The sequence below is a fragment of the Gasterosteus aculeatus genome, chromosome 10, assembly GCF_964276395.1.
Source record: "Gasterosteus aculeatus chromosome 10, fGasAcu3.hap1.1, whole genome shotgun sequence".
Lineage (NCBI taxonomy): Eukaryota > Metazoa > Chordata > Actinopteri > Perciformes > Gasterosteidae > Gasterosteus > Gasterosteus aculeatus.
This window is the reverse complement of record NC_135697.1, coordinates 10,589,007-10,601,350: the sequence shown is the minus strand read 5'-3', so window position 1 is coordinate 10,601,350 and position 12,344 is coordinate 10,589,007. Positions and strand designations below refer to the sequence as shown.

The window sequence follows — 12,344 nt, the reverse complement described above, 5'->3', positions numbered from 1 at the left end:
GAGGAAAACTAAAGCAAATGCTGATGAGGTTCATTCGTTAATTCAATTTTGTTACAATGCTGTCTTTACAAAAGGTGTCTAAATATAAATAAAATGAGAGACGTCTTAAACCGGAAACGATTTTTATTATAATAACATAACAGGGAATCTCATAAAATCACTTTAAGGTTACATTCGATAGTCAAACAATACAGAATTTAAACACTTTGCCTTCAAAGCTCACTGACATTCCACATCGTTCCTCTTTATGTTTAATATCTCACCCTGCCTAACACTGAATGGATGGGAAACTGCATACATGTTAATACCAACGTCCTTGTGTTGCACAGATATATCTTAGTTAAGTTAAAACAGCAAAAGAGACAGTTCATACCAAATTGTTATTCAAGACAAACAAAGAGCATTCCTTACCATCTCTCCTCTCGGGTTCTACTAACAGTGTATGGAAGGTACTTAAATCGAAAAACCGCCTTTAACTTGACTTCTTTAAGGCACATGTTGCATGCGTGTTTGAAATCAGCTCCCCCATTCAGGTGATTGACATGGGTTAGTTCGACAGCCTTTTTTGATCATTGTAAGAGGACAACTCCTATTTTACCATCCAGTGTCTGCGTATACATGATCTCACAAGCTCACAAGGGTTATTTAATGCTGTCTGAAACCTGTTGCACCGTCTATAATTTCTCCATCAACATCATTTTCTCAGGGGGGGTTTTCTCAGTTTTGTTTCGACGCTGCTCCTCGCAGAGGCAGAAATCAAAAGGACCCGGACATTCGCGGCGGCTGAACAAATCATGTACCAACCGGACTTCCCCCCCACCTCGACACAACCATCTACATCTTCTTTCAGTTCCTAGTTGTCATGGTTACAGAGTAAAGCAACATTACTGCAAGGCCTGATCAGCAGAGATCCGACTACGCTCTTCAACGGGGTTGACTGATCTGTCATGAATGGGCCGCACTGCAGTGATCAATAACCAGAAGGAGGGAGCTGTCCTCAAATAATAAAACACAGCAATAATATGCATCTTAACGTGTGTGTGTGTGTGTGTGTGTGTGTGTGTGTGTGTGTGAGTGAGAGAGCGTGCGTCTGCACAATAGGGATACAAATACAATGAAGGCATATCGGTGTGTCTGCGTGTTTACATCCGCGTCTGCCTTTCTGTCATCCGTTTAATGTCTGTCCATTTATTGCCCCACATCTGTCCTACACGTGTTGGGTCACAGGTTTTCTCCAGGCTGGTACTGCGGCTCTGTGGCCGTGAAGTAGTCCTCCAAGAAGGACTGCAGGTACTCAAAGGTGTGCCTCTCATCGGCCTCTCGCCTCCAGCACTGCAGCATCAGTTCATGGAGCGAGGCGGGGCAGTCCTGGGCACAGGGCATCCTGTATCCCCTCTCCACCTGCTCCAGCACCTCCCGGTTGTTCATACCTAAAGGACGGGGAGAGGGCGGGATGGGGCGGTGCATGCATGAGAGGGTTAGGAGAGAGAGGGGATGGATAACCTCACGACAGCAGTTATGAAAATCACACAAAGGACCTCGAGACACGATGAAGATCAGGATCAGAGTGGCCGGTGCTTAAAAAGAGGGTTTCCCTTTTCTTCTATAGAAGCGCTTCTGAGCAAGCCCCTGAGGCCCTAAACTCACTGAATGCTATGACGAAGTTTGGTCTGGTTGAAAATCTCAGTACTCTCTCCAAACCTGATCAGCCTGCTGCTATACAATTTGATCTTCTCTCAGTTTTGACAGTGAAGAGTTGAAAAAGGACTAATCCTGCAGAATTCTCACTACTGAGGAGGAACCTTTCACGGATGAGGAAACACTGAACCCGCAGTTTTTAACCGGTACCTGGGTACGGCACACGTCCCTTCGTGATGAGCTCGGTTAGTAGGATGCCAAAGCTCCAGACATCTGACTTGATGGTAAAGCGGCCATACAATGCAGCTTCCGGAGCAGTCCACTTGATGGGGAACTTCGCCCCTGAAACCATGGCAACACAGTGGAGATACATAATCGTATAATTAGGACAGGTTATATATAAAAATAAAGACGCGGAGGCAGACACTGTTAATCATCACTTTGTGCAATCCTTGCTGTCCCCATCCGGCTCTCTCATACCCGCTCACTTAATATTTGGTGCTGTTACCTTGTCTGGCGGTGTACTCGTTGTCCTCGATGAGCCTGGCCAGGCCAAAGTCAGCGATCTTGCACACCAGGTTGTCTCCAACAAGTATGTTAGCCGCTCGCAGATCACGGTGGATGTAGTTCATCCTCTCAATGTACGCCATTCCAGACGCGATCTAAAATCACAAAGGGACCAAGACAGAGCTCAGGCACATCGCGAGATTAGGCGTTTCCTTGAAGTGTGTCATAGTTTAACTCACCTGTGCAGCCATGTCCACCAGTTGAGGCAGCTTCAGATTCTGCCCCTCCCCATCTTTTAAGAAGTCCAACAGACTTCCTGAAAAACAAAGATGGTTGGGTCACGACTGGCCAGTCCCATTGTCTCATGTAGTTAACTCATATCTGCTACTTGCACACATTTTGCATCCTTATATATCTTAATGCAAACGTATATCTCTTTCCCTTTTTAGTGAATACTAAAGTAATGTTTTTCCCAGCAAGGAGGCGTGGTGGCTTGAATTCTACACTGTAAATTACAAATATCTACCAAATATGTCTATGAAATATTCAACACTGTATCTCAAACTGGTCGAAAGTTAGGACGTGGGCATATCTGATTTAGTTTTCTCTCTCGGAGAGCTCCTTTTTCAGTGGCAGTGAGTTTCCAACCAACTACATCACAGGCATGACAGTTTACTCAGCCCGATACCTTGACTCATGAACTCGGTAATAATGTAGATGGGCTCCTCCGATACGACGGCGTAGAGCTGCACCAGCTTGTCATGGCGCAGTCTCTTCATGATCTGAGCCTCCTCCAGGAAGGCCTCGGGGGACATGGTCCCGGGCTTCAGAGTCTTCACCGCTACCTTGGTGGTACCATTCCACATGCCTGGCACAGAGACAAGGAGATGTTAATGCACACGTAGCACATGGAAACACACAAATACGTACAACTCAGACATGAACACACATCTTCTGGCACACTGATGTATATGAATTTAGATGTAAACACATGCAAATGCTGTTTTTGAGAGCATGCGTTACATGAGACAGAGTGATGTTAGGGATGGGGATCTTTCTAGTCTTACATGAATACCTTCAGGGAGAAGCTTTGCAGAAAATCTGACGCACTCGCATTTAGTCAGAGAAACTGTACGACAAACTGGTAGGACATTTAATTTGGAGAAAATCACAAGGGAATACCAAGCGATTCTGTAAAAAAAAATTTAAACTTCAGTAGCATACAGAGAAATAAATTACACGAAGCATCAGTAACAGACACTACGGTCGACAACGCTGGGCAGACAGTTCTCCATCTGAGCCTGCAGAGGGCGTCAAAGGTCGGTGGTGTCAGTCTCACCCATCCAAACGTCCCCGAAGCAGCCCTGTCCCAGCTTCCTTTGCATGGCCAGAGATTCCCTTTGCACCTCCCAGGCGTCACGCCCAAGGCCCATGGTGAGTGGGATGGAGTTGACACAGGGCATCGTCAGGTAATAACACAGCCCATCATTACTGCCTATCACGGGGAAGAAGGATGGAGTCGAGCAGGGTGGAGATGTAGGGAAAGGGAAGAGTGGAAGTGTGTCGGAGAACGGCATAAAAGGTTGATGTGATGAATGGGAAATGGAAAGGGAGATGGGGAGGGGGGGTGGGGGACAAATAGGTGAGGTGAGATGGAAGACATGCACATGCACCAACAGGGGGGGAGGGGAACAACTGTGCACACCTGGATTTAAAACAAAGCCACGTTTCTATTCATTAACGGCTGCCTCTGCAAATGTCATCACACACAAGGATTCATTAGGTTTTCTTTCCCACTGCTGCAGTTTAAAGAACTATTCCAGACTACATTTTACAACTCTGTGTGTGTGTGTGTGTGTGTGTGTAGCTTTTGTGGTCCAACCCATGTGTATATTTCTTGCAGGTAGACACTCTGAACAACACAGGCAGATAAACGGGGCTTTAAATTGTATGTTTGTGAGAGAACGGGTGTCTTCACACCAGAAGTGTCCCCGAAGGTCTGTCAACTAAACACAACCAAGACTTAAATGTATTACATGTACCTGCTCGTGTTTTAATAGTTTATTTTATCCAGGTGTGCTCCGGCTGTCACCTTCCCCCCACTGCAACACAGTTCCACCATTCCTACCCATCCAGACTTCTCCGAACTGGCCATTGCCCAGTTTTTTAATCAGCTGGAGGGATTCGCGGGGAATCTCCCACATATCCTTGGTCTTCACTGACAAATCGGCCAGCTTAGGCATGCCCCGCTTGCAGCTGCCAATCAAACGGCAGCAAAGTCCTGCCGCTCTCTCTGAGAGAGAGAGAGAGAGGAGAGACAAACAAGCAGGCGAAGAAAAGGGAACATAGCGAGAGAAGATAGAGGGGAAGAGCAGCAAATGCAGACATAAAAACACGGAACAAGACAGGTTGCTTATGCACTTAGAAGCACAAATGCTCAGGGCAACACAGACACACACACACACATTCAGAGCAACATCACGTAAAGATACAAAAAGAAATATGCAGATCGTGAGAAAAATATATATTTTAGTAAGTATATCTTGTGACGGTCACAATTGAGTTTTTGCTGTTTCAAATGCTTTCCACCAGGGGGCAGAAGTGCCGTGAGAGAGTGATGGGTGTAAACTGCTTGTTACATCAAGTTTAAACCCTAAGAAGAGAGCGGAAGAAGTAGTCAAATCCTTTACTAAAGTAAAAGTATGTACATTACAAATGAAAGTTCTGCACAAAAAATTCTTCTTCGGTAAAAGTATAAATCACAAACCTTTATAGGAGTGATAACTATTATAGAGCGAGAGGGAATGATTGGGCAAAGAGGCAAATTATGAAAGCAAGAGCTCGAAGCATGAAGGTCTGTCCGAAAACGGCAACACGAAAACAAAAAATTCCCATTGAAGAAGAAGCTAAATAACGCAAATGAATTCCTGTCCGTGTGTGCGTGCGTTACCTGTGTAGTGCTCCACCAGCTGCTGCACCGTGTCGAACTGGGATCTGGTTGTGATGTAGTAGCCACCATTGTCTAGTTTGCGGATCTTATAATGTTTGACGTGGTCCCCCTTGTTGTCGTCCCAGTCGCGGATCGAGAGGGAGTAAGCACCTGAAAGGAGGAAGGAGGGAGAAAGAGGGAAGGAGACCAAAAGGGGAAGGGAGGATGGGAGGTTTGGACGAAGAAGCACGTTGTGGGAGTGAGGGGAGAGATAGAAAGAGAAACTAGTTGAAAGTTATAGTATAGTTCTCTTAAAGTAATGTCTGTGTGTGTGTGTGTGTGTGTGTGGTTGCGCGTGTGCGGCCTCTTTACCTTTGGTGGTCTCACTCTCTCGTATGAGGAAAGTTCCCCTCTGGTTGCCTTGGCCCAGCAGCTGCCTCTCTGCATCCTTCCTCCCCATCTTCCCAAAATACCACCTATCACCATGACAACAACACACAGACAACTGCAACAACCGCAAGCACCCCATGACCTCTGCCCCTCGGACTACATTGAGAAATCTTTTGATGTAAACTGTAGTTTATCTGCAGCAGATGGGCTGTTTGTGTGTGTGTGTGTGTGTGTGTGTGTCCTCACTCTTCGGCCTGTATAGAGTCGACAGGAGCTACGTAGTTGGAGGGGATGTAACCGGAGTGGCCTGTGTCCAAAGAGCGAGCCTCCCACCAGTCACCCTCTCTGCAAAAAAAAAACACACTAAAAGTCAGTTTAGACAAAATACAGTGAGAAAAGGTTACAGACACCTCATTGTGGTTTGTTACGCAATAACAGTGTTAGGACACCTTTTAAAAGGTTCTAAATTAAAGGAACAAATGACTAAACTAATGTACGAAAAGGGTTAAAATGCAAAATGCTCAGTCTACATTAAAATAAAGAGAAACGGGTGTTTAGATGAAAAAGAAGCCGAGGAGAAAATGTGTGAACAAATACTATAAACAACTACACATTTGAACAATCTCATTTTAGATTTCCTGAGTGAGACTCTTCTGACACTCTACAGTGTCAACGGCTGACATTCAACATATGCGGCATGTAATGAATTAGTCTTCTGGAGATTTCAAACATATAGTTAGCAGCAATTTATCAACTCCTGATCGATTTTGTCAAATATTTGAATGACAATATTGTTGTATTACTGTATTGTTATCCTAAATTAGGGTTGTTTTCCCATTTAAAAAAAAAATACCGCTGTGTTTGTGCTCACGTGTTGTTGATGATCTGGAATTTCTCTCCTTTCTGAAAAGTGAGGTCATCTTCGGTGCGGGCGTCGTACTCATACAGAGCTATGAAGAGAGTGACGCCACCACCTGCATACGCGTTCGCGCACACACACAGACACACACAAAATAGAGACATAGGAGTTATCGTTTCCAGCTATACACACCGGTTTCAACCTCTGAACGGCTGTACTGTTTTAAATGATTAGGTTAATACATATTTTAAAAACTTGTGGTTGTGAAGGGAGCACAATACCAACGTAATAATAATGGATAACATGATATTCCTCTTTATATGCAGTGATGCATTCAGTAGTTAGGTAGAAGCTTATATGAGGCTTCAGGAGTCTGAGTTACAAATCTTACAAAGTCAACGCAGAGACAACCGTCTTCTTTATAATGTTATCTCTTCACTGCATCGCAATATTTTACGGACACACAGACACAACGTCCTACTTGTTACGCCTCCAGGCCGCTGGTGTGTGTTGGTGTTGGGGAAGTTGGTGATGGTGGAGAAGCCCTTGTTGTAGTCCGGGATGGTCTGTGTGGGGTCAGGACAGTAACGTCCCTGGGTCAAGGCGGCGGACAGCCCTCCATCTGCGTTGCCGAGAGACAGATTTGCAGCGTCTACTTCTGCCGATGTTATTGCTGCTTTGGCGGACTTCTTCTGCTTGCAACAGGCGCACCCCATAATAACCAGCACGGCGACGAGGTCTGTGAAATCAAGAAATCAATAAAAGTGTTTAATGGGATATAAATGGGAGATGTAGATTTAACTTCCATAAAAAACAATGGTGCTTTATTTGTCGTGGTGTTTGTCGAGGCTGCGATAAACCGATAAACAAGATCACTAAGACATCATTGGTTATTTTGCAGGACTATTTTTGAAGTGTCCTCAGAGGCTGAGCTGTACTGAAACTGAACTCATGCATGTACAGCAGGCGCAGTGCCCCTTGAATTAAACACACAGTATCGCTGCTTATGTTCAAAATAAAAGAAACGGAAGACTCGACTTAATCAATAAGTACTTTTAGAACATTTAGACTTCAAAAACAGGCTTACAGAAAGTGAAAGCAGCATGCAGAGGGTCACTCAAGTAGACAAGAGAACTTTTCAGAGAAAAGTTAACAATTTTAAAATAAAAGAGGAAGAGGAAGTGGAGTTTGAATGAGGTCAGAAGGAGAAGTTCACTTTTTCTCACCTGATGTCTTCCTCTCAGATCATCTGTCAATCAGCATCGCCACTAAAAGAAATAAAAAATAAAGTGACAAGCAGCGGAATGAGAGATCGGGCCAGCAGAGGACGAGGGGCAGAGCCCACGTAGAGGAGAAAGGCTGCAAAGGATGCGAGAGAAAGGCCGGAGAGCGTTAAAGCGTGAATAAAGTGACGCTTGAAGGGAGACACGAGGAGCGAGAGAAGTTTAAATTAAAAAAAAAGGAGACAGCTTCAGATAGAGAAACACAGATACATGTAAGGTTAGCCACTTCCCTTTCTGCTTTTGCAGTTTTGAGAAGGGTTACTCAGACAGTCTCTCTGGTCAAAAGCTGTGGTGTGTGAGTGGGGATCGGGGGGGGGGGGGGCTGAAAATGACAAATGTAGTCTGTTACAGACCATGTGAAAGGCTTTTTACAAAGATTATTGAGTAAAATAGATGTCCACATATATATATGCAATCCCAACTTCCAGTTTTGAGCAAACCACATTGCATCAACTGAGCTCTGCTGAGCCGGCATCAAGAGGAAATAACCACTGAAACACAGTATTGTCTAAACTACAGGAAGCGATAAGTTAGCTTAGGAAAGAAAGAAAAGCTTTAGAATATATATATATTAAATACATTTTAAAAAACAGTGACCAATTGCTGCGCTAGCTTCTAACTTTCTGTTCATTTTGAAAGCTGTTTTTTACATTTATTGCTGTTGACAATCCAATTCAGCAAAGTTTCAACTAAATGTGACATTGGGTCGAGATTTGCTGCTGTTGAATTAAACGGCCTCAGTGTCAGCGACTGTACGGCGACCCAACAAACGGGCCTGTGGATTCAAACTGGCAATCTTTCAAAGTAACCAAACTGCAGGCTGCCGCCTCCCCACCTCCTGAGGAATGTGAGGGAAGTCACACACACAGGAAAAACAATACAGGTTTGGGAAAAACAAAAGTAATTCATTTTCATTATGAAAAAACATCACCCCCCCGGTGAACAGCATCAGGTTCTTCTCGCCCAAAACACGAATTCCCACAAAATTCCTCTCGATCTTTGAAGCAACAGAGGCTATTATGGGTTATGTCCAAAATATGCACGCACACACACACACACCTCCATGCACATCCACACACTCATTCACTGTATCAGGTCGGCCCATCAGGAGAGCTACAGGAAGTTAGCCCTGTTAGAGTTTCCTGTCCACCCTTCTGATCCCTCCCCCCTTTTCCTGGAAACTGAGGACACAGTCCATCCACACACACACACACACACACACACACACACAGCCACACACACACACACACACACACGCACACACGCACGCACACACACACACGCACACATCTTCCTCTCTATGCCCGCACCCCTCCAACCCTGACCTTTCATACTTTCCCCATCCAGCCTTCTACTGGACCCAAGCCGCTCACTTTCCCTGTGACGGACTTTAGGAAGGAGGAGTGACAGGGGAGAGGCCTCCTTCCTCACCTTCACCTCACCTCTTCTGCTCCTTGTCCACTTGTCCATCATCTCCCAGACGATCAAAAACAGGATCAGCAGCACAATAACATATAGTTACACGCGCACACACACACACACACTGCGTACAGTCATTGTTCTCTGTTGGTTTCCTGTTGATACCATTTATGTCTTCCCCTCTACATACAGAAGCTGCTCCAGCACCTGATAATTCAGTTGACCTGAGGGGTTTACACATCGGGGGAACCAACAACGCTAAAGTCACACGCGCAGCAGAGCACACCGAACAATGTGAGGCCAAAACATGCACCTGTGCACTGACATGTGACCATCAATGGAGGGGAATTAAACACAGACCAACATGTATTTGTCTATTTGTCTAATCAAACATCAGAGGTACTTAGAGCAGTGAGTGGGGGTGTGTGGGTGTGAGCGTGTGGTGGGGATGGATGTCATGTTTGAGTTTCACATTGAAGGTGGCATACTACACTTTTACGTATGCGTTTTTTTGGCGTGTGCGTGAGAGTCTGCTTCATTGCAGCAGAGTAAATCAGGAGTGCCTTCGCCTCTTGAAACTAAATAATGTAAATGGGATAAGGCGTGCAAGGCGAACACTCGCACACCGCAGTTTTGGAAGACTTACTTGAATTAAATGTAGAGCTGTATTGTTATCTGCGTGTGCATAAACAACAAAATTAACAAACAGAACGCAATGTTGGATTAAAAAGGCTCTTCCGCCGTGTGCACGTTGCATTCCAACCGACCTCAAACATGTTTAGCCTTTAGACTTTACCCATCATGCATCATGTCATTGATGCCTCTTGCTACAATACAGCCCCAAAACACAGCAGCTGTCAATCACATTCGTTCCCACAGAGATAAAAGCATTTCCTCTGTTTGCCGTTTGTGAAATCTTCACCTACTTCACTGGTTGGTCGCTTACTTTCACAGCAGCTGGTAAGAAGAAACAATAAGAATACAAAAGCAGCTTTAGTAGTTTGGTATTGATTGTTGAATAAAAGTATGCGTGCACATCAGCACGGGTTGATACTTCCATTTCACTAGATGATGAGCTTCAACTCTTATCAAAGGTTTGTCCAGCGTTCTTATAAAATCACAATAGCGTCACCCTCCATCGTCAAACATCGAAATCCAAGTGACACACCCTTTCCTGCACGGTGGAGAGCAGATAAGCTGCTCCCAGCGGGGAATTCTGCGCGGGAACACAGAGAAACACACACACACACACACACACACACACACACACACACACACAATTGTTCAGACCTGTCGAGTTTTTGTACTTCTACGTCAGCTCTTTCCAGACTTTCTCCAATCCTCCCCTGTTCTGGTTTCTCCATCCTTTTTCTTACCTTTCTTTCTCTTTTCTTTCTGAATCTCCCCCCCTCCCCTCCCCTTCCCTCCTCACCCGCAGGAAGCCCTGCAGGATGCAGAGGGTGAGTGGAGCAGGAATGATAAGACAATGGGACGCAAGCTGTCACAGAACCTCTCACGCACAGCGCACACTCAAACAGGGTCCAAACACACACTCAGAAAGGAACTGGAGGACAACTGGAAAGGGCGGGGGGGGGGGGCAATGGAAAAATAAGGTGTCCTGGTCCTCAGGACGTCCTGTTTTCACATGAAGTCATCATATCCTCCGAACGCAGGGGGTCGAGGTCACTGGTCCGAAGGCATGCGTGAGGGAGGGAAGATATTTAGGCTTGACAGCCCAATGCTGCCTTTCAAGCGGTTTAGGGTCCGCTCACTAGGGGGGCAACGCGGACAGCAGTCTCTCTCAGGTAGAAAACTGCCCCGCCCTCCCCCCGCGTTGACAGATGCAGCGGGAAGCCTCCGTCCAGATGTGTAACATCAGTCTGTAAGGCTCATCTCCGTCGCGCACAGCGCTCAGCTGCTCGCCGGCAGACCTGTGACGAGGCCGACGTCCATTTCCCAACCCCCGCCAGCCGAAAAGAACATATCCACGCCCCCCCCCCCCCCCCCCCCCCACCCCCACCCACCCTCCTTCCTGCCACGGCCTAGAGGCTAAAGGCAGGAACTGACCTCGTAGAGAAACAGGAAGCGAAGAGGCCCGGGGCCTCGTCGCTTCTTTCCCCCTGACCGACCCACAAAATCGCAAGGGCACGGTCCTTGGCGAAGACACACAAACCACCTGAGAACCAGAGGTGACACAACGACTGATTACTGAAAGGATGGCGGTCTGTTTCTCGTGATGGAGAGACAACCATCACAAGCCGCAGAAACACCTCAGAGAGATGGATGTGCTGAGGAAACACAGCCCTGCCTTTTCCTCCAGGGGTGGGGGGGATGAGGAGGGGGGGGGGGGGGTTCCTGCAGACAGGTTGCCAGATAAATCACATTTTCTTAAGGAACATTCTGCCTGTGGAGCAAGATTTACATAAACTGTCAGGACGAAAGACCTCTGGCCTGAGTTACTTTAAGAACCCCCCCCCAAATAGAGTAGGACACTTCCATAAAACATCCAGTTGAGCCTCCTAGTTGAAGTCAGACACAAATCCAGAGCCTACGATAAGTTACCGGTTGATTCTTGACCATTAGAAATATACAACTACCAACGCCTCAGGTTTCTGACAGCAAGGATCCCACTTTGAAGCACCTGTGACTAAACTCTGGTAACTTCCACCCTTCCATTAGTGCAATGTCGGCTGTTTGATTTCTAAATCATTGTGGTAGCCGTCCAGTAAAACTAGTGCTGCTTCATTGACTTCTCGCAGGCAAATCAGCCAAACTTCCTTGTATGGAACAACGAACACTCTGAAGTTACCCAATTTCAAAAAGCACCGAAACCAACAGAATGATGTACTTTTAAAAGGGACAGAGGGTCTGTTTGCGTCTTCTTACCTACCTTGGGTACATTTACAGTAGACTTTCTCTCTCCCTGAGGTGACTCCCTCCGCGCATAGAGGACACAACTGTGAAAAAGTTAAAAAGCATAAGTTCACTTGAAACGCAGGGTACCAGTCGGTGTCTCCTCGGAGCAAAACCACTGGTTCTTTAACCGCAGAAGTCCAAAAACCGGTGCGCGTGCGTTTCATGGGTATAGGTATAGCATACACGGAGAAGACGTACCGGACACACGAATTGCGTCGTTATCCCGGCAGGAATCCTTGTGCCCAGAGGAGAGCGCGCGCGCGGACAGAAAGCCGCGACCTGCTGCGCCGAGCGACTGAAGGGACGTGAACGCGCAGCGCGTCCGGAAGCCTCTGGGAACGGAGGCGCGCGCGTCATGTGGACACTTCAAGGCGCGGGTTCAATATGCACACGATGGGAGTCT

General features: G+C 46.4%; 1 protein-coding gene across 9 annotated transcripts; it reads right to left on the bottom strand.

Moving 5' to 3' along the window:
• Positions 1-105: 105 nt before the first annotated feature.
• Positions 106-12,313, bottom strand: yrk (Yes-related kinase). Of its 9 annotated transcripts, none has more exons than XM_078081666.1 (15): positions 12,140-12,300; positions 11,916-11,982; positions 7,550-7,591; positions 6,805-7,062; positions 6,336-6,438; positions 5,711-5,809; positions 5,447-5,550; positions 5,096-5,245; positions 4,274-4,438; positions 3,485-3,640; positions 2,834-3,013; positions 2,385-2,461; positions 2,147-2,300; positions 1,849-1,980; positions 106-1,430 (listed from the first exon to the last, which is right to left on the bottom strand). In XM_078081666.1, the coding sequence occupies exons 4-15, from the start codon at positions 7,037-7,039 to the stop codon at positions 1,222-1,224; spliced, it is 1,764 nt and encodes a 587-aa protein (XP_077937792.1). In that variant the 5' UTR covers positions 7,040-7,062; positions 7,550-7,591; positions 11,916-11,982; positions 12,140-12,300; the 3' UTR covers positions 106-1,221. The 9 variants fall into 9 exon arrangements, with proteins under 9 accessions (XP_077937792.1, XP_077937793.1, XP_040043952.1 ...); XM_078081667.1 differs by having other exon boundaries at positions 11,912-11,982; positions 12,140-12,248; XM_040188018.2 differs by lacking the exon at positions 7,550-7,591 and having other exon boundaries at positions 12,140-12,313.
• Positions 12,314-12,344: the final 31 nt, after the last annotated feature.

Coding starts and splice junctions, on each gene's coding strand:
- yrk (XM_040188018.2), bottom strand. CDS start 12,298: ATGACGCGCGCGCCTCCGTTCCCAGAGGCTTCCGGACGCGCTGCGCGT. Junction 5,810..6,335: donor TTCCAGATCATCAACAACAC/GTGAGCACAAAC, acceptor TTTTTTTTGCAG/AGAGGGTGACTGGTGGGAGG. Junction 2,301..2,384: donor TGGTGGACATGGCTGCACAG/GTGAGTTAAACT, acceptor TTGTGATTTTAG/ATCGCGTCTGGAATGGCGTA.